General features: G+C 43.2%; 2 protein-coding genes and 2 long non-coding RNA genes across 5 annotated transcripts in view; 3 read left to right on the forward strand and 1 right to left on the reverse strand.

The window, feature by feature from the left end:
- Window positions 1-3,710, forward strand: part of LOC113074235 (hsp90 co-chaperone Cdc37) — a 6,653-nt gene extending 2,943 nt beyond the window's left edge. Inside the window, exons 2-8 of the mRNA XM_026246995.1 lie at window positions 1-169; window positions 241-343; window positions 886-1,001; window positions 1,171-1,293; window positions 1,410-1,592; window positions 2,457-2,528; window positions 3,316-3,710. The exon at window positions 1-169 is cut by the window's left edge and continues 113 nt beyond it. Coding sequence (XP_026102780.1) covers window positions 1-169; window positions 241-343; window positions 886-1,001; window positions 1,171-1,293; window positions 1,410-1,592; window positions 2,457-2,528; window positions 3,316-3,441 — 892 coding nt within the window. The 3' untranslated portion in view covers window positions 3,442-3,710. The remainder of the gene's footprint in view (window positions 170-240; window positions 344-885; window positions 1,002-1,170; window positions 1,294-1,409; window positions 1,593-2,456; window positions 2,529-3,315) is intronic.
- Window positions 3,711-8,683: 4,973 nt separating this feature from the next.
- On the forward strand, window positions 8,684-11,088 carry LOC113074237 (uncharacterized). Its single transcript, XR_003280615.1, has 3 exons — window positions 8,684-9,867; window positions 10,306-10,393; window positions 10,977-11,088. It is a non-coding gene; the product is annotated as an uncharacterized LOC113074237 (long non-coding RNA).
- Window positions 11,089-11,204: 116 nt separating this feature from the next.
- ears2 (glutamyl-tRNA synthetase 2, mitochondrial) lies at window positions 11,205-22,239 on the reverse strand. Of its 2 annotated transcripts, none has more exons than XM_026246997.1 (9): window positions 22,064-22,239; window positions 19,106-19,261; window positions 18,230-18,419; window positions 13,422-13,894; window positions 13,041-13,149; window positions 12,747-12,900; window positions 11,769-11,899; window positions 11,549-11,684; window positions 11,205-11,466 (listed from the first exon to the last, which is right to left on the reverse strand). In XM_026246997.1, the coding sequence occupies exons 1-9, from the start codon at window positions 22,173-22,175 to the stop codon at window positions 11,383-11,385; spliced, it is 1,545 nt and encodes a 514-aa protein (XP_026102782.1). In that variant the 5' UTR covers window positions 22,176-22,239; the 3' UTR covers window positions 11,205-11,382. The 2 variants fall into 2 exon arrangements, with proteins under 2 accessions (XP_026102782.1, XP_026102783.1); XM_026246998.1 differs by having other exon boundaries at window positions 11,340-11,463.
- On the forward strand, window positions 18,376-24,442 carry LOC113074238 (uncharacterized). The gene is made up of 3 exons (XR_003280616.1): window positions 18,376-18,459; window positions 21,615-21,688; window positions 24,404-24,442. It is a non-coding gene; the product is annotated as an uncharacterized LOC113074238 (long non-coding RNA).
- The last annotated feature ends 3,058 nt before the right edge of the window (window positions 24,443-27,500 follow it).

Here is a 27,500-nt window from a genome sequence, read left to right on the forward strand (position 1 = left end):
CTCAGCGTCCACACCGGAGGCTAAAGCTGATCTGACCAAAGCTCAGGAGGAGGAGAAGCAGCTGAAGAAGCAGGAGAGGTCGTGGGAGAAGAAGATGCAGGAGCATCGCACCGAGGAGAAGAAGATGCCCTGGAACGTGGACACGCTCAGCAAGGAGGGCTTCAGTAAGGTGCGTCACGCCTCCAGCACACGCTAGTGCTCCAGAGACACGCGACTGACGCTCTGCTGTCTGTCTTTCAGAGCGTGGTCAACGTCAAGCCGGAGAAGGAGGAGACGGAGGAGGAGAAGGAGGAGAAACACAAAACTTTTGTGGAGAAATATGAGAAGCAGATCAAACACTTCGGTGAGCTGCTCTTCAGTGTGTCACGCGTGTTGTAGCCGACGGTCCGCTTCAGTCTGGCTCTAGTCACATGACGTCAGCTGTTTTTCAGCTGATTCTGCATGTTAGCAATGAGTGCACAGGAAATACACTGACAGAAGCAGCCACTGCACTCAGGAGGGAGCACAGACACTGGTTGTTTCTTTTTTTCTTCAACTCCAGTGTACTTTGCATCTTAGCAGCATGACTGAACAAAGCATCACAGATCCATGAGTAATGAGTCTGCTGTATCCAGAGCTGGAACCGGAGCGTCAGGTTCTCTCTCTCAAGCTCGGTCTGTGCAGGTGTATTGACTCTCAGCGCTCCTTCTGTTCGGTCTCTACTCTGAACGTCTCATCTACTGTCACCTTGAACCCCAGTCAAATACCCTGAAAATACTCTATTTTAATGTGATTTATTTTTATATAACTATCTTAAAATAATTCCCTGGGTGCCGCAGCATAGAGAGCTGCCCACTGCTCCGGTGTGTGTTCACGGTGTGTGTGTGTGTGTGTGTGTGTGTGCAGGGATGCTGCGGCGCTGGGATGACTCTCAGAAGTATCTGTCTGACAATCCTCACCTGGTCTGTGAGGAAACGGCAAATTATCTGGTCATCATGTGCATCGATCTGGAGGTGGAGGAGGTAACGCTGTGTGTGTGTGTGTGTGTGTGTGTGTGTGTGTGTGTGTGTGTGTGGTTCATTCGCTGTTCTCTGTGACTGACCCGTGTGTGTATGTGTGTTTGTGTGTATGTGTGTGTGTGTTTCATTCGCTGTTCTCTGTGACTGACCCATGTGTGTGTGTGTGTGTCAGAAACACGCTCTCATGGAGCAGGTGGCCCATCAGACCATCGTGATGCAGTTCATCCTGGAGCTCTCCAAGAGTCTGAAGGTGGATCCTCGCGGCTGCTTCCGCCAGTTCTTCGCCAAAATCAAGGTGTGTGTGTTTCTCACATCAAGTGTGTATCGAAGGAGATTCTGATTAGAGCGACAGAAACATGCTGGTGTTGATGTCAGACTAGAGCACATCAGTCACATCAGTGTTGTGTCCAGACCGCAGACCAGCAGTATCAGGACGCCTTCAACGACGAGCTGGAGTCCTTCAAGGAGCGAGTGCGCGGTCGAGCCAAGATCCGCATCGAGAAAGCCTTGAAAGAGTACGAGGAGGAGGAGCGACAGAAGAGACTGGGACCCGGCGGACTGGACCCAGTGGAGGTGTACGAGACACTGCCCCCGGTGAGACACACTCACAGAGAGACACACTCACAGAGAGACACACTCACAGAGACACACACAGAGAGACACACTCACAGAGACACACACACTCACACACACAGAGAGACAGAGACACTCACAGAGACTCACACACACACACACACACACACACGTTTGTTTTTGTGTAAAGTGTGTTCATCCCATAGATTTAAAAGCGTTTTGAAAAATGGGGACATGGGTTATGTGCTCATAAGTCTCCCTCTCCTTGTAATACCTGTGTCATACCCATGTCATTATACAGAGTTGTGTCCTGATATGATACAAAAACAAGAGCACACACACACATACACTCACACACTCTCACACAGACACACACACAGACACTCACACACAGACACTCACACACACACTCTCACACAGACACACACACTCTCACACAGACACACACACTCTCACACAGACACACACACACTCACACACTCTCACACAGACACACACACACTCTCACACAGACACTCACACACAGACACTCACACACACACTCTCACACATACACTCTCACACAGACATACACAGACACACACACTCACACACTCTCACACAGACACTCACACACAGACACTCACACACACACTCTCACACATACACTCTCACACAGACATACACAGACACACACACTTTCACACAGACACACACACTCTCACACAGACACACACACTCTCACACAGACATACACTCTCACACAGACACACTTTCACACAGACACACACACTTTCACACAGACACACTCTCACACAGACACACACACTCACACACTCTCACACACACACACACACACACATACAGTCAGAGCGTTGATGCTTGGTTCTTCCTTCATCCCTGCAGGAGATGCAGAAGTGCTTCGATGATAAAGACATTCAGATGCTGCAGGACGCCATCAGCAGGATGGACCCGACGGTCAGTGTGTGTGTGTGTGTGTGTGTCTCTGTGTGTGTGTGTGTGTGTCTCTGTGTGTGTGTGTCTCTGTGTGTGTGTGTGTCTCTGTGTGTGTGTCTCTGTGTGTGTGTGTGTGTGTGTGTGTGTGTCTCTGTGTGTGTGTGTGTGTGTCTCTGTGTGTGTGTGTGTGTGTATGTGTCTCTGTGTGTGTGTGTGTGTCTCTGTGTGTGTGTGTGTGTTTGTGTGAGAGAGTGTCTCTGTGTCTCTGTGTGTGTCTCTGTGTGTGTCTCTTTGTGTGTGTATGTGTCTGTGTGTGTGTGTGTGTGTGTGTGTCTCTGTGTGTGTCTCTGTGTGTGTGTGTGTCTCTGTGTGTCTCTGTGTGTGTCTCTGTGTGTGTGTGTGTGTATGTGTCTCTGTGTGTGTCTCTGTGTGTGTCTCTGTGTGTGTCTCTGTGTGTGTGTGTGTCTCTGTGTGTGTCTCTGTGTGTGTGTGTGTCTCTGTGTGTGTGTGTGTGTGTGTGTGTGAGAGAGTGTGTGTGTGTGTGTGTGTGTGCGTCTCTGTGTGTGTGTGTGTCTCTGTGTTTGTCTCTGTGTGTGTGTGTTTGTGTGTGTGTGTGTGTGTCTCTTTGTGTGTGTATGTGAGAGAGTGTCTCTGTGTGTGTGTGTGTCTCTGTGTGTGTGTGTCTCTTTGTGTGTGTATGTGTGTGTGTGTGAGAGAGTGTCTCTGTGTGTGTGTGTGTGTGTGTGTGTGTGTCTCTTTGTGTGTGTATGTGTGTGTGAGTGAGTCTGATCCCCTTCGTCTCTTACAGGAGGCCAAACATCACATGAAGCGCTGCATTGACTCGGGGCTGTGGGTCCCGAACGCTCGAGCAGATGACGAGGGAGAGAAAGAGGAAGAGCCGCTGTATGAGGAGGTGAAGAAAGAGGAGCAGTGACCCCTGACCCCGTCCGCACCCGCTCCAGAGCTGTCATGATGATTAAGTGCTAATCACTGTGTGTTCCCCTCATCTGAAGCAGGCGTGTGTTTAGGGTTTGATTGGCTGTTACTCACAGGTGAATGAAGAACTGCAGTATTACAGACACAGTCAGATGAGCTGATGGATGCTGCTCTCTTTCTGTTCATACTCTGCTCTGTCAGTGCTGTCTGTTCAGTCTGATCCAGAATAAAGCAGTGGGCTGATGGGAAATCTGAGTCTGATGGGAACATGTGTCTGTGTGAAGCTGCAGCAGTCATTATCACAGTATTATCACGGTATTATCACGGTATTATCACAATTCAATTCAATTCAAGTTTATTTGTATAGCGCTTTTTACAAAATAAATCGTTACAAAGCAACTTTACAGAAAATTATGTTTCTACAATATTTAGTAGTAGCTAGTAGTTTGTGCACATTTGACAGGATTTTAGAAAAAATAATAATAATAATACAAGACGTAGTCAGCTAGACGATGAACTATCAATATTATTAATTAAGTTATTATATGATTCAGTCACACATTTAGCAATATTTGTTAGTTCTGTTTGTTGATTCAGGGTTAGCATCATCTGAGGTCCTCTGAGGGTCAGCATCATCTCTTCTCAGGTGTTCTGGATCCAGACTGGAGCTTGTTTAAATCCTAGTTACCACGGGATGTAAATCCCGTGGCGAAACATAGAAACAAAATACAGACATCATTAGCATAGCTGCTGATCCAACAAAGTAAAATTAGTTTAACCCAAGCTAATGAATAAAAATGCACCTTTGAACAGATGCAACTACACTCACAATTAAAAAGATACATTATTCGAATGCTTGGCGAAAGAGATGTGTTTTTAATCTAGATTTAAACAGAGAGAGTGTGTCTGAACCCGAACATTATCAGGAAGGCTATTCCAGAGTTTGGGAGCCAAATGTGAGAAAGCTCTACCTCCTTTAGTGGACTTTGCTATCCTAGGAACTACCAAAAGTCCAGCGTTTTGTGACCTTAGGGTGCGTGATGGGTTGTAATGTGGTAGAAGGCTAGTTAGGTACGCAGGAGCTAAACCATTTAGGGCCTTATAGGTAAGTAATGATAATTTGTAACTGATACGGAACTTAATAGGTAGCCAGTGCAGAGACTGTAAAATTGGGGTAATATGATCATATTTTCTTGACCTGGTAAGGACTCTCGCTGCTGCATTTTGGACGACCTGTAGCTTGTTTATTGACGAAGCAGGACAACCACCTAGAAGTGCATTACAATAGTCCAGTCTAGAGGTCATGAATGCATGAACTAGCTTTTCTGCATCAGAAACAGATAACATGTTTCGTAGCTTGGCAATGTTTCTAAGATGGAAGAATGCAGTTTTTGTAACATTGGAAATATGATTTTCAAAAGACAAATTGCTGTCTAATATAACACCCAGATTTCTGACTGTAGAGGAAGTAACAGTACATCCGTCTAGTTGCAGATTGTAATCTACAAGATTCTGTGTAGTGTTTTTTGGTCCAATAATTAGTATCTCTGTCTTATCCGAATTTAATTGGAGAAAATTGTGTGTCATCCAATCTTTTACATTTTTAACACACTCTGTTAGCTTAGATAATTGGGAAGTTTCATCTGGTCTCGTTGAGATATATAGCTGAGTATCATCAGCATAACAGTGGAAGCTAATTCCGTATTTTCTAATAATATTACCAAGGGGCAACATATATATTGAAAATAGAAGGGGACCTAGGACGGATCCTTGTGGCACTCCATATTTTACTGATGATAAATGAGATGACTCCCCATTTAAGTAAACTAAATGGTAGCGATCGGACCGGTAGGATCTAAACCATCTTAGAGCCTGCCCTTGAATACCTGTATAGTTTTGTAATCGATCTATGAGTATGTCATGATCTATGGTGTCGAACGCAGCACTAAGATCAAGTAAGACTAGAAATGAGATGCAGCCTTGATCTGACGCAAGGAGCAGGTCATTTGTAATTTTAACAAGTGCAGTTTCTGTGCTATGGTGGGGCCTAAAACCTGACTGAAATTCTTCATACAGATCATTTTTATGCAGGAAGGTGCTCAATTGAGCAGACACAACTTTCTCTAAAATTTTAGACATAAATGGAAGATTTGAAATAGGCCTATAATTTGCCAGTACACTAGGATCTAGTTTTGGTTTCTTAATAAGAGGCTTGATAACCGCTTGATAACAATATTATCACGGTATTATCAGAGTATTATCATGGTATTATCACGGTATTATTACGGTATTATCACAGTATTATCACTGTATTATCAGAGTATTATCACGGTTTTATCAGGGTATTATCACTGTATTATCAGAGTATTATCACTGTATTATCACGGTATTATCACAGTATTATCAGAGTATTATCAGAGTATTATCACGGTATTATCAGAGTATTATCACCGTATTATCACGGTATTATCACAGTATTATCAGAGTATTATCACCGTATTATCACCGTATTATCAGAGTATTATCACGGTATTATAACGGTATTATCAGAGTATTATCACTGTATTATCACGGTATTATAACAGTATTATCAGAGTATTATCACGTATTATCAGAGTATTATCACGGTATTATCACGGTATTATCACCGTATTATCACGTATTATCACGGTATTATCACGGTATTATCAGAGTATTATCACTGTATTATCACGGTATTATCACGGTATTATCACGGTATTATCAGAGTATTATCACGGTATTATCAGAGTATTATCACGGTATTATCACGGTATTATCACGGTATTATCACGGTATTATCACAGTAATGACCAGATCATGCTGGAAACATCAACCAAACCAGCAACGCCTCGCTGCTGCTGGAGAAGAAATAACTGGGTTTTTAATTATTGATGAGGTTCTTCAGTTTTCAGCTATATATATATAAACTAGTCAACATTTGAAGTGGATCAAAACTTTTCATCAAAGTCCTAAAACCTAAACAATACATGTTCTTGAGTTTAACTTCTGTTCATTTTTATGATCCACTTAAAATATTATGTAACTCTCTCTCTCTGTCTCTATCATAGAGTATATAAAACATATCAGTGATGCCAGGTTAGGTGTATTAATAACCTGCACCAGACCGATGTTTTCATCTAACCCGACTGCAACTCAAACCGCGAAGAAAGAAAAATAAAATGTTGTTCCTGACCCGCATTTCTAAAAGCAGTAAATGCTCATCGCAGCGTCATTGGGCCATAGACGGAGGAACTAGGCAAAAAAAAAACTAAAAACAAAAAAAACTTAATATATTCTAATTTTGTCAAGAATGATACAAACTCGTCCATTAGCTCATGATTTGTACTAAAGTAGTGTAGTCTGTCTGTGTCAGGTTCAGACAGGATCTGATCAGAGCACTTCTGAATCTCGCTCGACACACACTGGACTGATGGATCAAATCAATCAAATACATGTGCAATATTGGCTGCCATACACTGATTTTTATTTTATTTTTTTCTAGTCGACTAGTAGTTGTTCATTTAAGACATTTGTGGACAAATCGCCCCTTTATATTAATTCAATGAAGTAAATAGACTATAGCCTACAGGATAATAAGCGTTATGACCGCACACATAAAGCTTGCCACAGAGAACCGGTTAAAGTAACAATTATGAATGTGTCTAAATATGCAAGGAGACATTTAATAGTTTAGTAATAAACTTGTGTTTTCTGTGTCGCTGCTGAGATGAAGTTGACGATGCGGACTCACCATGAACACCAGAGAGAAATGCACATTTCATATTACATCAGAGAGTAGTTTATTTATTTGGTTTGAATATTTTCATTTAAAAGAAGACATTTCAATCTTTCTGTAATATATAGCCTATATTTCTCAAATCTGTAAGGCACACGCTGAGTTTCATTGCCCTCCCTCATTACATTGTTAAATATTTGCTTCTTATTTATTAAATACGGGCAACTGATTGATAAAACATTGATCAAAATTAAGATACAATTTATACAAAATGAAAATCTTTTAAAATGATTTTTCTATAAAACAAAACTTCAAAATCATGTTTCACTGCAGTCATAAACAATTATAATGTGTTCATTTAGGTGTCAGCTACAATGCACACCTTATACATTTTTAATATATATTAAAATCAATTAAAAATCATTTAGATAAAAACGAGGCCCGTTTATCACTTTCAGGCACATTCCTGTGAAAATGACCCATGGTTTTAACAATAACAGCACAAATCACTGTTCTTGTAGCGATGGTAACTGTAAATTAACCATGGTTTTGTTACTTCAAATAATAATTTACCATGAAGTATTAATATACTGTAATATGTTGTTGTTGTTGTTGCTATAAAAACAGACCTAAGCCATCAATAGCCTTTAAAATGACTTAAAATGTATTATATAAAAAACAATGAGGCAATAATGATTGGTTAATAATAACACTGTTAAAATACATAATGTAGGCAAATACAGAATAAACAATGTTATGTACATGTTATTACAAATGCCATGTGATTTCTGCTGTTACTCTTACAGGACAATCAAATCCTTGTTTAGGATACTGACCAAACATTTCATTCAAATAATTATAATATATACCTTTTTATATAAATATACCTTTTTGCTATAGATGGCACAGGCTTTATAATTTCTTCAACAAAAAAAGGTGCATATCACAACCCTTACAAAAATAAACCATGGTTTTATCATAGTAAAACTGCTTAGTTTCCTTTTGCATGATTTCTGAATGCTTGAGACTAAATTAGATCATAATAAAGTTATAGCCACAGGTAAATGTTGAGAGCTACAATTGTAGTTTGTAAATAATACATTTCATTAATATAGTTGTTTATTTGATTAAAGTTCTATGTTCACCCCTATAGGTGTTTATTTCCTTCATCGTATTTGAGGAACACACATCTGACCAGCAGCGGACCTGTGTTTAAACATAACCTTATTCTTTCTGCACAAATGTGAGCCAGCAGTTTGCATGATTATTATTTTCCCCAGATATGACAAAATCCAAATGATGTGTCATTAGTAACCCTTTTAAATAATCAATAATTGTTTGGGGAATTTTTTGGGGAAAATCGTGTTTTATGTTCGGTCACAATTGTGACCGGTGGGACAATGTGTTAATAACATATTTCTGCAGTTATTAAAATGGTTATATACCTCAGCTCAGCTATTTTAAACTGTAATATAGTAATATAGTTTTTGATCTCTCTCTAGATGTATTATATACCTGTAAGCCCTCACAGTACTAATAGAAGAAAATCAGATATGGAAACATTATCTTGTGGCAGACACTTGTTTGTTGTCACGACCGGCTCAAAGCCGTGACAAATGGGAAGGAGGACATAGTCAGGTTGGTATGTTGCAACAAAGATATTTATTAATATAAATAAAGAACATAAAATAAGAAATCAACAAACCAAAACACGATTCCGTCAACAAACGAATGCTCCAAGCATCCAACAGAACAGAGTTAAACTAATCATAACCTCAAAATAGCCAAAGCAAAACCAAACAGCCGGGAGTTCACCCTCCACACCAAACAGAGCTGACACTAGGGAAGGAACAGGTGTACACAATTCCGTTGACGAGCCTTCCAACCACACCCACTGACCGGTCTTAGTGGAAGTAACGAGGGACTCGTCACATTGTACAGATTAAGTTTCATTCATTTATTAATTTGATCGCTTGCATCTCTAATAGTAAGAATCTTCACCTTGTTTAATTCAAGTCAAGATATTAATAGAGCATCCACAATACACACATGGTTTCAAAGCAGCTTCTAGTAAGCTCTGTTACCTCTACAGTGGTCACCTAAGTCCTAAATGTGTGAGAAAGAACCTACAGAGTGTGTTTTATGTTATCCATGGAAAGTTACAGCTGTTCAGACTGTGTAACATTGGAAGAGCAGAGGGATATAAGGTGGAGGACAGGAACTCAGCGTTGCTGTACGACTGTCTAACCTGGTGTAAGCTGATATCAGCAACAAACACACAAACCACTCAGCCAGGCTTTTATTTAAAGAGATTTACATATTTTATTGTAAGTGTGTGTAAAATGGGTTTCAATAAGCGCGTGACGTGGACACGCAAAAAAAAGAAAAAAAGAAATCTGGCTGTTGTTTGATTTGATAAGATAATAGAGCATTTTAAAACAAATACAATTAATCAGTTTAAGGGATGTACACAATTATTTTAAATCAGTCTGAACTAAATCCAAAATAAAGGTTAAAATAATTAATTTCTGTCGAAACAACGAAAAAGAATGATTCGAGTCAAACTACTACTATTGCGCATGCGCTGATGACCGGAAATCCACGTGACCTCGTCAGTTCGCGCGCGTGCCATTAACGAGCTGGAGTCCAGTCTGTGGTGGAGTGCTGGTAAGATCAAAAATCTTTTATTATTGTCTGCATTGTGCTGATGGAGAGTAAAATAAAGATTAAATCAGTCAGATTTCTACGGTCCCGTGGGGTGACTTTGTTCGGTTTACTCGGTTATCGTGGTCTCGAGATGCTCTGTTGAGTGAAGTCAGAAAGATCTTTCTTCCTCACCATATTTCATGAGAACTGTGACTTTCTTAATAATGTGGAAGAACCTCAGAAGACCTGACAAACTATTGCCCAAACCAGTCTGAGATTACCTGAAGTGATGTGAAATCTGACTCTTTACTGAACAGAAATCCTATCCATATGTTGAATAATAACACAGTGCGTGTTGAGACAACATCCAAATGTGTGGAAATAGGTGTCATAATTATATCAAGTAATAATTAATTATAATAAGTACATTAAGACCAATGATTTATTTCTTGAGTGCAGCGGTCAGCGTGATTAAACCGCAGAACAGATCTCTCTTAACACAGACTTTAAGAAGAAGAGATGGATGTGTGCTTCAAGAGAAGGACAGGTAAGTGAAGTCATTGTCCTGCTGTATACGGCTCGTTTTCTGTGTTTTCTGACTAAAAGAGAAATAAATAAATATATAAAATACTAACCTGTGTAAAAACAAAGACCATGAATTACAACAGAACAAAGAAATTGAACTTAAAACACTCAAAGCACTGAATAAGAAACATTATATTGTATAAACACAAATAGACTGAATAGAGTTCACTGAATAAATTCAATATACATTTATGGTTATTAATTAAAGAAACCTAAAACCTGTGGGGATGATGACTGTGTTTATCTGATTATATGTTCGGTCCGTTGGTTCAGCTATCACTAGTCAAATAAACAAGCTGTGGACTTTAATCTTTTCATTTAATTGATCTATTTTAACCTCATGTTTTTCTCTGTGAACAGTAGTGAGGGGCGTGGGGGGGCTCTACTGATATCCATCACTACTCACTCACTTCTGTTATCTCCTTAATTTAAGGAAAAGCTCAGAACATAATGATCCACATTCATCTAACAGTGTTCTTCCCCAAGATGTAGTTTTAACGTTCCCAGACCTTTCCAAATGTGTTTCTGTCTGTGCTGTGAATCAGATCTGAGTCTCTCAGGAGCAGGAGATGATGCCCTCGTGCAGGAGATGATGCCCTCGTGCAGGAGATGATGACCTCGTGCAGGAGATGATGACCTCGTGCAGGAGATGATGACCTCATGGAGACATGAAGCCGAACACATCGCTGTAGTGTTTCCTGCTGCGTCTCACACATCACGAGAAGACAAGAAACACACTGTACACAGTACACATAACACGCAATAGAAGTAACTTGACTTTAAAATATAAGTTTAATGAAGTATCACAGACACAGAGTAGATTTCTTATTATTGGATGCCTTTTGATGTGAAACATCAGGTGACCATAAGACACTCGCTCCTCTTGTGATTAAAGCACGGACCACAGATCTGTATTTACATCCCCTTTATTAAACACATCAGGTCACGCTATCAGTGTTCCAGAGCTTTCTGAAGACGAACACACACTTCCTGTTCCCCCAGAGAAACCATCATCTCTGCCACACTGGGACCCTGCTGCAGACACACACAACAGACCGTTACAGCAGTGTGTGTGCGTGTGCGTGTGTGTGTGTGTGTGTGTGCGTGTGTGTGTCACCTGTTGTGCACTCAGAGCGAGTCTCAGCACTCTCATGGCTCCGCTGTATTTGGTGTTCTTCAGTCTGCTGGCGATCAGTTTGAGCTCAGAGTTCAGATGCTCTGTGGACAGGAATGAGCCGCTGGATGCCACCAGCCTGACCACAAACACACATTACCACACACATGAACACACTAATAACATGCCCACGCACGTGTGTGTGTGTGTGAGAGAAACTCACTGCATGACTGCTGCTGTGATGTCATCCACCTCTGTGCTCACTTCCTGCAGCTGCTGACGCGTGACTTTCGGCCGGATCCACAGATATGTATGTGTGTGATCGAGTAGCTCTCGCAGCGAGCAGATGTGACCCTGAAGCGCACACACACACACACACACACACACACACACAGTGACAGGAGAGTTCAATCAGACACTCACTCAAACACACAAAGCTCAGTGCTGCGTTCGACACTATTGACCACAACATTCGTTTGTGAAATCTCTCACAACCCACCAAAATATTTGAGAAAAATAAAAACGGTTGACATTAAGCCTAATCTTACTTAAAAGTTTGATGACAGAATTAAAGTATTTAATAAAAATATAAATTTTATTTTAGAGTACGCCTGAAAAATAGCTACTACAGTGAATTCCCACAACAACTCAGTAGCCATATGCTGGAGAATCCGGCCCGCCATCGCAGGCAGCAGCACACTTCAACAGATATCCCCTGCTCAGGGAGTAGGGAGCAATGAACACTGTGTGGGGATCACGTCAATCAGAACACAGTTCATTCACATAGCTCTCTTCTAACGAGCTGGTATCTGAATCCAGTCGCCCGGATCCAGTACGTATCCAGACCAGATGGTGGATCAGCACCTAGAAAGGACCTCTACATCCCTGAAAGACAGCGGAGACCAGGACAACTAGAGCCCAGATACAGATCCCCTGTAAAGACCTTGTTTCAGAGGAGCACCAGGACAAGACCACAGGAAACAGATGATTCTTCTGCACAATCTGACTTTGCTGCAGCCTGGAATTGAACTACTGGTTTCGTCTGGTCAGAGGAGAACGGAGCACTATTTTGACACACTATTTCTCTGTGTAATACTTTAAAGCTACTTTGACACAATTTGCATTGCACTATAGAAATACCGAAATGAACAAAACAAAAGGAAAGCGCGAGTGATGGCGTTGGCTCGGTTTGCTCTGCTACCTTGCGCAGCTGCAGGACTCTCTGCATGTAGTGTGTCTCCAGGACGGAGCGGTCGCTGATCCGAGAGCCGTGTGTGTGAAGAACCTGCTGACGCAGCTCATCCAGCAGCACAGCACACTGCTCCTCATCCTCGATCCTGTGCTGCAGATGAACCCTACACACACACACACACACACACAGCTGAAACACTCTGTGATCAGCTGACCTTTATCAGGACGCACAAGACTACACTTATTTCATAGTGCAGTACAGACTGTTCATCTGCATGTGTGACAGCTTTAACTAAAGAAACACCTGTTGAACTCGTCTAGTTTGTCCAGATCCAGCAGAGCAGAGTGCGTCGTGATCTTGGAAATGTTAAACTCACAAACTAATTCATCCAGGCGCCGACCGATCCGATTATCTGCATAAAAGAAAAAAACATTAACGAATGATTTTAAGTGTATGATGAATATTTACTTTCACCAAACCCAGTCGAATGATTGATCATTCTTTTCTTGTTTACTACTAGCACATTCTGATGATGTTTAATTCCTCTATAGTAATCTGCATCATAGCATACAAGTCAATAGGTGTCATTATCATACAGTCTACCTACATCGTACCAAAGTTTAATAGATCCATTTAGTGATCTTACAGGATAGCTACAATCATCATGTTCCTGGACACACTCACCTCTGAAGCCGGATCCGGCGTGAGTGACTATGTCCAGCAGGGTCTCGGGCAGCACACCCTGCTCTCTGAAACGCTGGACGAAGATGTCTCCTTGTCTCTTGGACAGCTTAGTGCCGTCACGGTTGAGCAGCAGTGGCAGGTGTGCGTAAGCGGGTGGTGTCCAGCGCAGTGCGCGGAACAGCTGCAGGTGTTTGGAGGTGGAGATCAGCCACTCAGAGCCGCGCAGCACATGACTGATGTTCATGTGATGGTCGTCCACCACACTAGCAAGGTGATAGGTGGGGAAGCCGTCAGCCTTCAGGATGACCGGATCTCCCTCCGCTGCTGCCGGATCGTGCCGTGTCCAGCCAAAGATCAGGTCCTGGAAAACCTCTGCACCTGAGTCCAGCTTGAAGCGGATCACACACGGAATCCCCTGAGCCAGCTTTTGCTGCACCTGCTCCGGCGGCACCTCTCGACAGCGGTTATCATAACTGCAGAGACGGAGGAGACAGGTGTGAAAGAGGAGAAATGGAGGAGACAGGTGTGAAAGAGGAGAGACGGAGGAGACAGGTGTGAAAGAGGAGAGACGGAGGAGACAGGTGTGAAAGAGGAGAGACGGAGGAGACAGGTGTGAAAGAGGAGAGACGGAGGAGACAGGTGTGAAAGAGGAGAGACGGAGGAGACAGGTGTGAAAGAGGAGGGACAGGTGTGAAAGAGGAGAGATGGAAGAGAGGTGTGAAAGAGGAGAGACAGAGGAGACAGGTGTGAAAGAGGAGAAACAGAGGAGACAGGTGTGAAAGAGGAGAGATGGAGGAGACGGGTGTGTGATGGAGGAGAGATGGAGGAGACAGGTGTGAAAGAGGAGAGACGGAGGAGACAGGTGTGAAAGAGGAGAGACGGAGGAGACAGGTGTGAAAGAGGAGGGACAGGTGTGAAAGAGGAGAGATGGAAGAGAGGTGTGAAAGAGGAGAGATGGAGGAGACAGGTGTGAAAGAGGAGAGATGGAGGAGACGGGTGTGTGATGGAGGATAGATGGAGGAGACGGGTGTGTGATGGAGGAGAGATGGAGGAGACGGGTGTGTGATGGAGGAGAGACGGAGGAGACAGGTGTGTGATGGAGGAGAGACGGATGGAAGAGACAGAGGAGACAGGTGTGAAAGAGGAGAGACAGAGGAGACAGGTGTGAAAGAGGAGAGACGGAGGAGACAGGTGTGTGATGGAGGAGAGACGGATGGAAGAGACAGAGGAGACAGGTGTGAAAGAGGAGAGACAGGAGACAGGTGTGAAAGAGGAGAGATGGAGGAGACAGGTGTGAAAGAGGAGAGATGGAGGAGACAGGTGTGAAAGAGGAGAGACGGATGGAAGAGACAGAGGAGACAGGTGTGAAAGAGGAGAGACAGGAGACAGGTGTGAAAGAGGAGAGATGGAGGAGACAGGTGTGAAAGAGGAGAGACAGTTGTGAAAGAGGAGAGATGGAAGAGAGGTGTGAAAGAGGAGAGACAGAGGAGACAGGTGTGAAAGAGGAGAGATGGAGGAGACGGGTGTGTGATGGAGGAGAGATGGAGGAGACGGGTGTGTGATGGAGGAGAGATGGAGGAGACGGGTGTGTGATGGATGAGAGACGGATGGAAGAGACAGAGGAGACAGGTGTAAAAGAGGAGAGACAGAGGAGACAGGTGTGAAAGAGAAGAGATGGAGGAGACGAGTGTGTGATGGAGGAGAGACGGATGGAAGAGACAGAGGAGAAAGGGGTGTGAAAGAGGAGAGACAGAGGAGACAGGTGTGAAAGAGGAGAGACAGAGGAGACAGGTGTGAAAGAGGAGAGATGGAGGAGACGGGTGTGTGATGGAGGAGAGATGGAGGAGACGAGTGTGTGATGGAGGAGAGATGGAGGAGACGGGTGTGTGATGGAGGAGAGATGGATGGAAGAGACAGAGGAGACGGGTGTGAAAGAGGACAGACAGGGGAGACGGGTGTGAAAGAGGAGAGACGGGAGACAGGTGTGAAAGAGGAGAGACAGAGGAGACAGGTGTGAAAGAGGAGAGACGGAGGAGACAGGTGTGTGATGGAGGAGAGACGGATGGAAGAGACAGAGGAGACAGGTGTAAAAGAGGAGAGACAGAGGAGACAGGTGTGAAAGAGAAGAGATGGAGGAGACGGGTGTGTGATGGAGGAGAGACGGATGGAAGAGACAGAGGAGAAAGGGGTGTGAAAGAGGAGAGACAGAGGAGACAGGTGTGAAAGAGGAGAGATGGAGGAAACGGGTGTGTGATGGAGGAGACAGGTGTGAAAGAGGAGAGATGGATGGATGAGACAGAGGAGACAGGTGTGAAAGAGAAGAGATGGAGGAGACGGGTGTGAAAGAGAAGAGATGGAGGAGACGGGTGTGAAAGAGGAGAGACGGAGGAGACAGGTGTGAAAGAGGAGAGACAGGGGAGACGGGTGTGAAGGAGGAGAGACAGGGGAGACAGGTGTGAAAGAGGAGAGATGGAGGAGACAGGTGTGAAAGAGGAGAGACAGGGGAGATGGGTGTGAAAGAGGAGAGACGGATGGAAGAGACAGGGGAGACGGGTGTGAAAGAGGAGAGACGGATGGAAGAGACAGAGGAGACAGGTGTGAAAGAGGAGAGACGGAGGAGACGGGTGTGTGATGGAGGAGAGACGGATGGAAGAGACAGGGTGTGAAAGAGGAGAGACAGAGGAGACGAGTGTGAAAGAGGAGAGACAGAGGAGACGGGTGTGAAAGAGGAGAGACGGAGGAGACGGGTGTGTGATGGAGGAGAGACGGATGGAAGAGACGGGTGTGAAAGAGGAGAGACAGGGGAGACGGGTGTGAAAGAGGAGAGACAGAGGAGACAGATGTGAAAGAGGAGAGACGGAGGAGACAGGTGTGTGATGGAGGAGAGACGGATGGAAGAGATGGATGGAAGAGACAGAGGAGACAGGTGTGAAAGTGGAGAGACAGAGGAGACAGGTGTGAAAGAGAAGAGATGGAGGAGACAGGTGTGTGATGGAGGAGAGACGGATGGAAGAGACGGGTGTGAAAGAGGAGAGACAGAGGAGACAGGTGTGAAAGAGGAGAGACAGAGGAGACAGGTGTGAAAGAGAAGAGATGGAGGAGAAGGGTGTGTGATGGAGGAGAGACGGATGGAAGAGACAGAGGAGACAGGTGTGAAAGAGGAGAGACAGAGGAGACAGGTGTGAAAGAGGAGAGACGGAGGAGACAGGTGTGAAAGAGGAGAGACCGAGGAGACAGGTGTGTGATGGAGGAGAGACAGATGGAAGAGACAGAGGAGACAGGTGTGAAAGAGGAGAGACAGAGGACACAGGTGTGAAAGAGGAGAGACCGAGGAGACAGGTGTGAAAGAGGAGAGATGGAGGAGACGGGTGTGTGATGGAGGAGAGACGGAGGAGACAGGTGTGAAAGAGGAGAGATGGATGGAAGAGACAGAGGAGACAGGTGTGAAAGGGGGAGACGGAGGAGACAGGTGTGAAAGAAGAGATGGAGGAGACGGGTGTGAAAGAGGAGAGACGGAGGAGACAGGTGTGAAAGAGGAGAGACGGGGGAGACGGGTGTGAAAGAGGAGAGACGGAGGAGACAGGTGTGTGATGGAGGAGAGACGGATGGAAGAGACAGAGGAGACGGGTGTGAAAGAGGAGAGACAGAGGAGACAGGTGTGAAAGAGGAGAGATGGAGGAGACAGGGGTGTGAAAGAGGAGAGACAGAGGAGACAGGTGTGAAAGAGGAGAGACAGAGGAGACGGGTGTGAAGGACCTTCTTTCTTTGTGTGAATATTTGGGTGGTGTTATTCAAATCTTCCCACACAGTGACCTAGATATTTGGTGGTGTCATCATCACAACACCTCTCTCCCCAGAATGGCATGAACTCTTGAATAGCTTTGAATCCATTGGTCTGTGTCAGTTACCCAATCAGTGGGTGTGTTCCCAAACTCCACCTTCTTTGAACTGCAATTGTTTTTTTCCTCATTCTGCGGCGGTCCTACAGTAGAACAACATCTCCTGAATACACTGGAGTGTTGAACAGTTGAGCTGCACAAATATATCCGCACCTGTATGATCACTCGCAGAGACTTTATTTGTAGAAAGAAATCGCAATGAAGTTTGGTGTCGAAGACCCGGAGTTATGCAAAAAAAACGACAGTAAATGAATTGCCAAACAAACATACAATAATAAATCTTTGTTTTTATCAAGAGTAAATCATGGCACCACATAAATTATAAAAAGGTGTAACAATTTACCCAACACTATAAAAACAAATAAATGAATTCACACTTCCCCTAAAGGACTGATTATGGATCTTTTGCATTGCAAACATGACACTTGGCTCTGAACTGCTGCTAAACATGATTCTTTTGTCTATTATATTCTGATCATCGGGGCCCGTCTCACTCCTAGATTGTCTACACGTTGCGAGTCATGTTTACATTAATCTATACCCCACCTCCAGATGCGTACAATGCCGTTTTAGTGCCACGTTGAAAAAAATAATCTAAGATTACGAGATTAAAGTCTAAATATTACAAGAATAAAGTTGTAATATTTCGAGAATAAGGTCGAAGAAACAACTCATTCAGAATTCAATCAATTTTTCTAGAAACATTAAGACTTTATTCTCCAAACATTTCAACTTTTCACTAAATATTACGACTTTAATCTCATAATTTTACAACATGGCACTAAAACGCTGTCGCAGCAGCGCGAGGGACAGTTCTGAAAAAATATACGGTCACAGTCTTTTCAAACTTCTTTTTTACTTTGAAGTATATTGGGGCCTTTGGCCTCTCCCCGGCGTCAGTGTGTTTACCGCGGCACTTGTCCGCTGCGCTGGGCGTCTCTCTTCAGCAGATCCAGCCTCTGATTGGAGCAGAAGCAGTAGTAGGCGTGTCCCGTCTGCAGGAGAGTAGACGCCGCCTGTGAGTAGAGCTGCAGTCGCTCGGACTGAACATACGGCCCATAATCCCCTCCTCTGCGGCGGCTCTCGTCCGGCGGGATGCCTGCAACACAGACAGAAGACAGAAAGATCTGTACTGCCAGGTACGTTTACACATACAAGGAACATGTTTTAATGACACCAGCTTCCAGTACACAGAGACAATTATAACACAGATAGTAAAAATAAGATGTGAATGAAATACACAAGCATCAAGGTTCCTCATACACTGATTTATTTGTGGCGGCTCGTCACAATATCAGAACTGACCGCCGCAAATATCCACCGCCATCAGCTCCAGCATCTCATGAGAGTGACCATGTGCAGAGCAGGGGTCACGAGGACTGAGGTTGAGAAAGTAGAAGATCCGAGGCGCGAACACAGACCCCACGTCATAAATGTTAATTAATGTGACCTCATCTGCTGCCACAAGTGTTCCTGCAGTACAGGAACCTGAATGACTCCACTGCAGTCACAGTGCTGTTCATGATGGTGAGTGAAGTACTCCATCATCTCCACCATCATCATGAGCGTGTGTTCATCGGGACAGCACCTTTCACTGATATAGAAACACGTCACGTCACCACACTATTCCCTGCAGATTCTGCATCGCTCGGACCGAACTCGACAGGAAGCTCTTTAGCTTTTAGAAGTGTATAGATATCAGAAAGAACAGTTCATTTAACAGAAGTGCACCACATAAGAAGGACAGAAATGAAGAGCTCCGTCTCTCAGAGAGCACACACACACCTGCCCACTCCAGCATGTCCTCTATATCGTCTGCGGCTCCGGGGACCAGCCGGCTCCGGTCAGTGTCCTCCAGACGCAGGAGGAAGGCCCCGCCGTGCTGTCTGCTGAACAAGTAGTTATAGAGCGCTGTACGCAGACCCCCGAGATGCAGAAACCCTGAGCGGACACACACAACACACACCAGGTCACGATCAAGACCAATGCTCTCACACACTCACAATTCATCAACACAGTCGTTTTGCTTGTTTACCATCATTACACACTTGATTCTGTGAACCAGAAATATTACAGCAACATCAGAGCGCTGGTGTCTTAACTCTTAATCACACATCACTTTAATATTAATATTAATCTAACGCCAGGATGATTCTGAAGGAAAACTGTTCACATATCTGTCACACAGATAGACCACATGCTCTTATTTCAGGAATGTTTTCTATTTTGCGGATATTTCCGGTCTTCGGTCAGAAACACTGTGAAGTCATGGCCTGATCACATTCAGGATCACAGATGATATAATCGTAGATTATTAGGTTATAAAATCGATGATATCGTAGGAGATAATGACAGCTGTTTGTGTATCTTCGGCTCTGTGTAGTAAATACTGCTCCGTCTGAGAGCAGGTGGAAATACCACATTAATAACATGTTTTAAATTACAAACCCAATTCCAAAAATGTTGGGACTCTTTACAAATTGTGAATAAAAACAGAATGCAATGATGTGGACGTTTCGAATTTCAATATTTTATTCAGAATGCAACATAGATGACATATCAAATGTTTAAACTGAGACAATTTATCATTGTAAGGGAGAAATAAGTTGATTTTAAATTTCATGGCATCAATACATCTCAACAAAGTTGGGACAAGTCCATGTTTACCAATGTGTCGCATCCCCTTTTCTTTCTATAGCAGTCTGCAAACGTCTGGGGACTGAGGAGACAAGCTGCTCAAGTTTAGGAATAGGAATGTTGTCCCATTCTTGTCTAATACAGGCTTCTAGTTGCTCAACTGTCTTAGGTCTTCTTTTGTCTTTATGATGCACCAAATGTTTTCTATGGGTGAAAGATCTGGACTGCAGGCTGGTCATTTCAGTATCCGGATCCTTCTTCTACGCAGCCATGAAAATGCAAAATGCATGTTGGAAAATGCTTCTGAACTGAGCGCTGATAACAACTTGGGTTGTCCTTGTCCTCTTTAGTCCAGATGACATGGTGTCCCAGTTTTCCAAAAAGAACTCAAAATTTTGATTCGTCTGACACACAGAACAGTTTTACACTTTGTCCATCTTAAATGAGCCTTGGTCCAGAGAAAACATCTGCACTTCTGGATCATGATTAGATATGGCTTCTTTTTTGACCTATAGAGTTTTAGCTGGTAACGGTGAATGACACACAATGTTTTCTGGAAGTATTCCTGAGCCCATGTTGTGTTCTCCAGTACAGTATCATTCCTGTAAGTGATGCAGTGCCGTCTAAGAGCTGAAGATCACGGGCATCCAGTATGGTTTTCAGGCCTTGACCCTTACACACAGAGATTGTTCCAGATTCTCTGAATCTTTGGATGGTATTATGCACTGTAGATGATGATAACTTCAAATTCTTTGCAGTTTTTCTCTGAGAAACTCCTTTCTGATATTGCACCACTATTTTTCGCCGCAGCATTGGGGGAATTGGTGATCCTCTGCCCATCTTGACTTCTGATAGACACTTTCACTCTGAGAGGCTCTTTTTATACCCAATCATGTTCCCAATTGACCTAATAAGTGGTTAAATTGGTCCTCCAGCTGTTCCTTATATGTACATATATCTTTTCCGGTCTCTTATTGCTACCTGTCCCATCACTATATAAAATCATCAGGGCAGCGCTGACCTGTAATGTGGTCAGGAGAGCTGCTGGAACTATATTCGCCTTGCGTTCCCGGAAGAACTCTCGTCAGCCAATCAGATTCAAGCATTCAAAGGCCTCGTGGTATAAAATATGATAATCAAGTATTATTTAATGATACAATTACAATTAAAACTTGATAACCATGTTTGAATGCATATTAATCATTTTAACAGTGTTTTAACTGGACTTGTGGTGGTGCTTTTTGTCATTCAGTGTTTCTAAAATAATAATAATAATAAATAAAACAATAGGGAAGAAATTAACAAAAATAGCGCTTACAGGATCAGGTGTGTTAGATTAGTGTAGAGCTGTGAGTCTGAGTGCAGCTGCGCCTCTGATTGGTCAGACCACCTGTCAATCATGCTCCCTGCTAACGGTCAATCAATGAAACATGGACAGTGTCCGGGTACTTTAAGGTTCGGATCACATTATAAGCATAATTTGGATGTTTTTAGTTATCTTTGCCCCATCACGTCTCTAAGCCGCTAGCAGCCCAAAACTAAACAGTTTAATCGACTGCGTCTCTCATCTACTGAACATCTTTCAGCGCAACATCTGTCCTTCTTTATTTAAAGAGCTAATAACAGCCATAGACTGCGCTTTCTCTTCTGTCCTCAGTTCCTAAAGTCATCTTCTCTGTGTGAGGACTGCTGTCTGGAGCTGTGAGCCTCTCATCTTAGCTAATATCAAAGGTATGACATATTTCAAATGCAAAAACATTTATTTAATTGTTTGATCAAAGTGATTGCCAGTCTCCCCTAACTCTATGCCTCTGAGTAAAATAATATACATATTAAAACACAAAAGGAGCAGGTCAAGACGCCGAGCAGGGATTGTGTCATGTTTACAGCTGTACTTGAGCACTTTACACATTGCTTGTTTGTGCTGTTTGAAAGCTTCTGAACTCTCCTGAAGGACACAGCTGCTGTAGAGCTGTTATTGACCGCCAGAGGGCGGAGAAGAGCGCAGTGGCAGAATCTGCGCAGCACCGAAGTAGCCTCGGAAGCCTCGTTCGGCACATCTACTAGATATTACACATATTACATGTTAGATATGATATATGTTACCTGTGGGACTCGGAGCGAAGCGGACGCGTGGCGCGGGCGCGGGGTGTCTCGTGCACACGCCTCTGCGCGAGCTGGGTCTCCTCCAGCACACCTTCCTCAAAACACAGAACATCTCCAGCGTCCATGAACCCGCGACTTCCGGAGAACCGCCGCGGCACTTCCTGTTTCACAAAGCAAAACAAAAGTCTCTACTTCCACACGCTCGATCAGAGAGAGCTCTAGCGCTTCTGACAATGAAAACATGGAAATGCTTACGTTACATACATTAAAACATTAACAGGTTTCTTGTTTACCAGGTTATAAATAGTTTGGATATTGTTTAACTTATTATTTAAAAATTAGTAATAACTATTTCCAAACTTGCATTTATGTATATTATATTTTGCCAACAAAAGTAATAAATTAATAAAATAACATTCCTTATGGAATGACACGCCGTAAGTGGACAAAAAATAAAATACAATATTTTTTTTAACAAAGTTCATACCTGGGCATAATATAACCAAAAACTGTCTGAATAAGGACAACCCCAAAATGAAAAAAAAAAAAAAAAAACGTTTTGATGCCAGTGTCGCCTGACGTCACTACTTTTTCCTGTTTGTTCCAGGGGGCAAGGAACTCGACCGGAAGTTGAAGTCGGGTGGGGGCTGCCATCTTTTAGCAGAACTTCACTTGCGTTAGCATTCCCATTGACTCCCATTCATTTTGGCGTCACTTTGACAGCGAATAACTTTACATCTGAGGCTTTTAAAGACTCCGTTTGTCCATTATTTATTTCTTAAGATACACGACAATGTATAAAGGGCTCCATTACCTTCTATGTTACATTATGCCCCCGTATAAACCGTTTTTGTAAAAAATAGGCTAACGGTTGCGTCATAACCACTCGTCTCTCTGTAGCATTACCGTACAGACAGGAGCAGAAGCTCGCAGGCAATTAACTTAATATGGCATACTGGCGTTACATTTTAAAATACTATACAAAATAATTAATCAGAATACTTACTCCTGCTCACTCACGACAAAGAACTCCCGGCTCAAGCTCGCCGTCTCTGCAAGATTAACGATGACAGTTTGCACGCACAGCTACTTAGAAGATTTACATCTGTCAGACAGGTTGCTGACGTCGTCAAGCTTCGTTTGAGTCTGCGCGTCAGAAACGGAAGTGCTAAAAAACGCTAAAAATGGGCTTCACTTGTCTCAATTGAGTTTCAATGGGGTTGCTGTGTCCATTTCTTTTACTGTCTATGGTTTGTTCCAGGCGGCGAGTTGAAGTCGGCCGGGTGCTGCCATCTTGTAGCAGAACTTCACTTGTGTTAGCATACCATTGACTCCCATTCATTTTGGCGTCACTTTGACAGCGAATAACTTTACATCTGAGGCGTTTAAAGACTCCGTTTGTCCATTATTTATTTCTAAAGATACACGACAATGTATAAAGGGCTCCATTACCTTCTATGTTACATTATGGCCCCGTAGAAACAGTTTTTGTAAAAAATAGGCTAACGATTGCGTCATAACCACTCGACTCTCTGTCGCATTACCGTACAGACAGGAGGAGAAGCTCGCAGGCAATTAACTTAATATGGCGTACTGGCGTTACATTTTAAAATACTATACAAAATAATTAATCAGAATACTTACTCCTGCTCACTCACGACAAAGAACTCCCCGCTCAAGCTCGCCGTCTCTGCAAGATTAACGATGGCAGTTTGCACGCACAGCTACTAGAAGATTTACATCTGTCAGACAGGTTGCTGACGTCATCAAGCTTCGTTTGAGTCTGCGCGTCAGAAACGGAAGTGCTAAAAAACGCTAAAAATGGGCTTCAATTGTCTCAGTTGAGTTCCAATGGGGTCGTTGTGTCCATTTCTTTTACTGTCTATGGTTTGCTCCTCTAGATAGCGTCATGTAATCATAGACCTCATATAGGGTAACCACCTGCTAATAAGCCCAAGGGGGGACAAGGGGTATGTTTCTGAGGGACAATGTGGGACACCTTGTGCGACGGTGCCCCCACCCCATGGGCAGACTCACTGATAGTGGTTTACCCATTTCTAGCACATACCATCTTACATGGTATATTAATAATGCCCTATTCCCCTAAACATGTGTAATTGCTGATGTACTGTATGCTTATGACAGTATCGACAAATGCACTTCCACTTACGATTTACTTTAGCTATTTAATTTATTTATAATAATAATAATAATAATAAGTTTTATTTATATACTTTATACAGTACTTTTTATACTGCAGCACACCTGCAAAGCGTTAGCACTCGTTAGCTTGTCATTAGCGTTTTCTTTTCTCCTCTCCTCTCCTCTCTCACGCTGCAGTTTTCCACAAGTTCATCAAACAACCGCAGTAAGAATATTTCATCAAGCACGGTGAGTAATGGCTTCTCCTACAATTGTTATTTGCACCTCTTGCCACATGTACAGTTTATCTATCTCTGTCGCTGATGAGGGATTCACATGTGATAAATGCAGGGAAACAGTTAGGCTGACAGAGAAGATTTCAGAATTAGAGACACGCATCCAAACTTTAATTGAGGACAGTAAGAACGTTAGGGCTCTAGATACGGCTTTGGATGCGTCTAGCTCAGGGATTCCTGTACATTGTCCGGTTCCAGCAGAGCCCCTGCAGCAGGGCAACTGGGTGACGGTGAGGCAGCGTAGTCGTGGGTCAAAACACCGCTCTTCTGTTCCGATCAAAACATTAAACAGGTTCTCCCCACTCAGTGATGCACCCACTGAGAAACCTGATGAAAGTGCTCTAGTTATTGGCGATTCTATTGTACGGAACGTGAATATAGAGACACCAGCCACCATAGTCAAATGTTTACCGGGAGCCAGAGCGCCTGACATCTTGGCAAATTTAAAAGTGCTGGCTAATGCTAAACTTAAATACAGTAAGATTGTTATTCATGCCGGCGCTAATGATGTTCGACTTCGCCAGTCGGAGATCACTAAAAATAACTTTAAAGAGGTGTGTGAACTTGCAAGCACGATGTCAGACACTGTAATATGCTCTGGTCCCCTCCCTGCTTACCGTGGTGACGAGATGCATAGCAGATTGTCATCACTCAATGGCTGGATGTCTAAGTGGTGCCCACAGAATAACATAGGTTATATAGACAATTGGACGAGCTTTTGGGGCAGACCTGACCTGTTTAAAAGAGATGGTCTTCATCCCTCCTGGGGTGGCGCCACTCTTCTGTCTAGAAATATGGCAAATAGTCTTAGTGCATCAGACAGTGCACTATAGACCCCCTGAGGAACAGTTCCACTCATTCTCTACTATAGGAGAGGAAGAATTGTATAAACTTGTTAAATCATCTAAACTTACAACATGTATGTTAGACCCTATACCATCTAAGCTCTTAAAAGAGGTGCTTCCAGAAGTCATAGGTCCTCTTCTGACTATTATTAATTCCTCATTGTTATTAGGACATGTCCCCAAAACCTTCAAACTGGCTGTTATTAAGCCTCTCATAAAAAAGCCACAACTTGACCCCAGAGAACTAGTTAATTATAGACCAATCTCGAATCTCCCTTTTCTGTCCAAGATACTAGAAAAGGTGGTATCCTCACAATTATATTCCTTCTTAGAGAAAAATGGTATATGTGAGGATTTCCAGTCAGGATTTAGACCGTATCATAGTACTGAAACTGCTCTCCTTAGAGTTACAAATGATCTGCTCTTATCATCTGATCGTGGGTGTATCTCTCTATTAGTTTTATTGGATCTTAGTGCTGCGTTTGACACAATTGACCACAACATTCTTTTGCATAGACTTGAACACTTTGTTGGCATCAGTGGAAGTGCATTAGCATGGTTTAAATCGTACTTATATGGCCGCCATCAGTTCGTAGCAGTGAATGAAGATGTATCATATCGATCACAAGTGCAGTATGGAGTACCTCAAGGCTCAGTTCTAGGGCCGCTACTCTTCACGCTTTATATGTTACCCTTGGGAGATATCATCAGGAAACACGGTGTTAGCTTTCACTGTTATGCTGATGATACGCAGCTCTATATTTCCTCGCAGCCCGGTGAAACACACCAATTTGAAAAACTAATGGAATGCATAGTCGATGTAAAAAATTGGATGACGAGTAATTTCTTACTGCTAAATTCAGAAAAAACAGAGGTATTAATCATAGGGCATAAAAACTCTACTTGTAATAACCTAGAACACTGTCTAAGACTTGATGGTTGCTCTGTCAATTCTTCGTCATCAGTTAGGAACCTAGGTGTGCTACTTGATCGCAATCTTTCCTTAGAAAGCCACGTTTCTAGCATTTGTAAAACTGCATTTTTCCATCTCAAAAATATATCTAAATTACGGCCTATGCTCTCAATGTCAAATGCAGAAATGTTAATCCATGCATTTATGACTTCAAGGTTAGATTATTGTAATGCTTTATTGGGAGGTTGTTCTGCACGCTTGGTAAACAAACTACAGCTAGTCCAAAATGCAGCAGCAAGAGTTCTTACTAGAACCAGGAAGTATGACCATATTAGCCCGGTCCTGTCCACACTGCACTGGCTCCCTATCAAACATCGTATAGATTTTAAAATATTGCTTATTACTTATAAAGCCCTGAATGGTTTAGCACCTCAGTATTTGAATGAGCTCCTTTTACATTATACTCCTCTACGTCCGCTACGTTCTCAAAACTCAGGCAATTTGATAATACCTAGAATATCAAAATCAACTGCGGGCGGCAGATCCTTTTCCTATTTGGCGCCTAAACTCTGGAATAACCTACCTAACATTGTTCGGGAGGCAGACACACTCTTGCAGTTTAAATCTAGATTAAAGACCCATCTCTTTAACCTGGCATTCACATAACATACTAATATGCTTTTAATATCCAAATCCGTTAAAGGATTTTTAGGCTGCATTAATTAGGTAAACTGGAACCGGAACACTTCACATAACACCGTACTTTCTACATCATTAGAAGAATGGCATCTACGCTAATATTTGTCTGTTTCTCTCTTGTTCCGAGGTCACCGTGGCCACCAGATCCAGTCTGTGTCCAGATCAGAGGGTCACTGCAGTCACCCGGATCCAGTACGTATCCAGACCAGATGGTGGATCAGCACCTAGAAAGGACCTCTACTGCCCTGAAAGACAGCGGAGACCAGGACAACTAGAGCCCAGATACAGATCCCCTGTAAAGACCTTGTCTCAGAGGAGCACCAGGACAAGACCACAGGAAACAGATGATTCTTCTGCACAATCTGACTTTGCTGCAGCCTGGAATTGAACTACTGGTTTCGTCTGGTCAGAGGAGAACTGGCCCCCCAACTGAGCCTGGTTTCTCCCAAGGTTTTTTTCTCCATTCTGTCACCGATGGAGTTTCGGTTCCTTGCCGCTGTCGCCTCTGGCTTGCTTAGTTGGGGTCACTTCATCTACAGCGA

The sequence above is a fragment of the Carassius auratus genome, unplaced genomic scaffold (assembly GCF_003368295.1).
Source record: "Carassius auratus strain Wakin unplaced genomic scaffold, ASM336829v1 scaf_tig00014120, whole genome shotgun sequence".
Taxonomy (NCBI): Eukaryota; Metazoa; Chordata; class Actinopteri; order Cypriniformes; family Cyprinidae; genus Carassius; species Carassius auratus.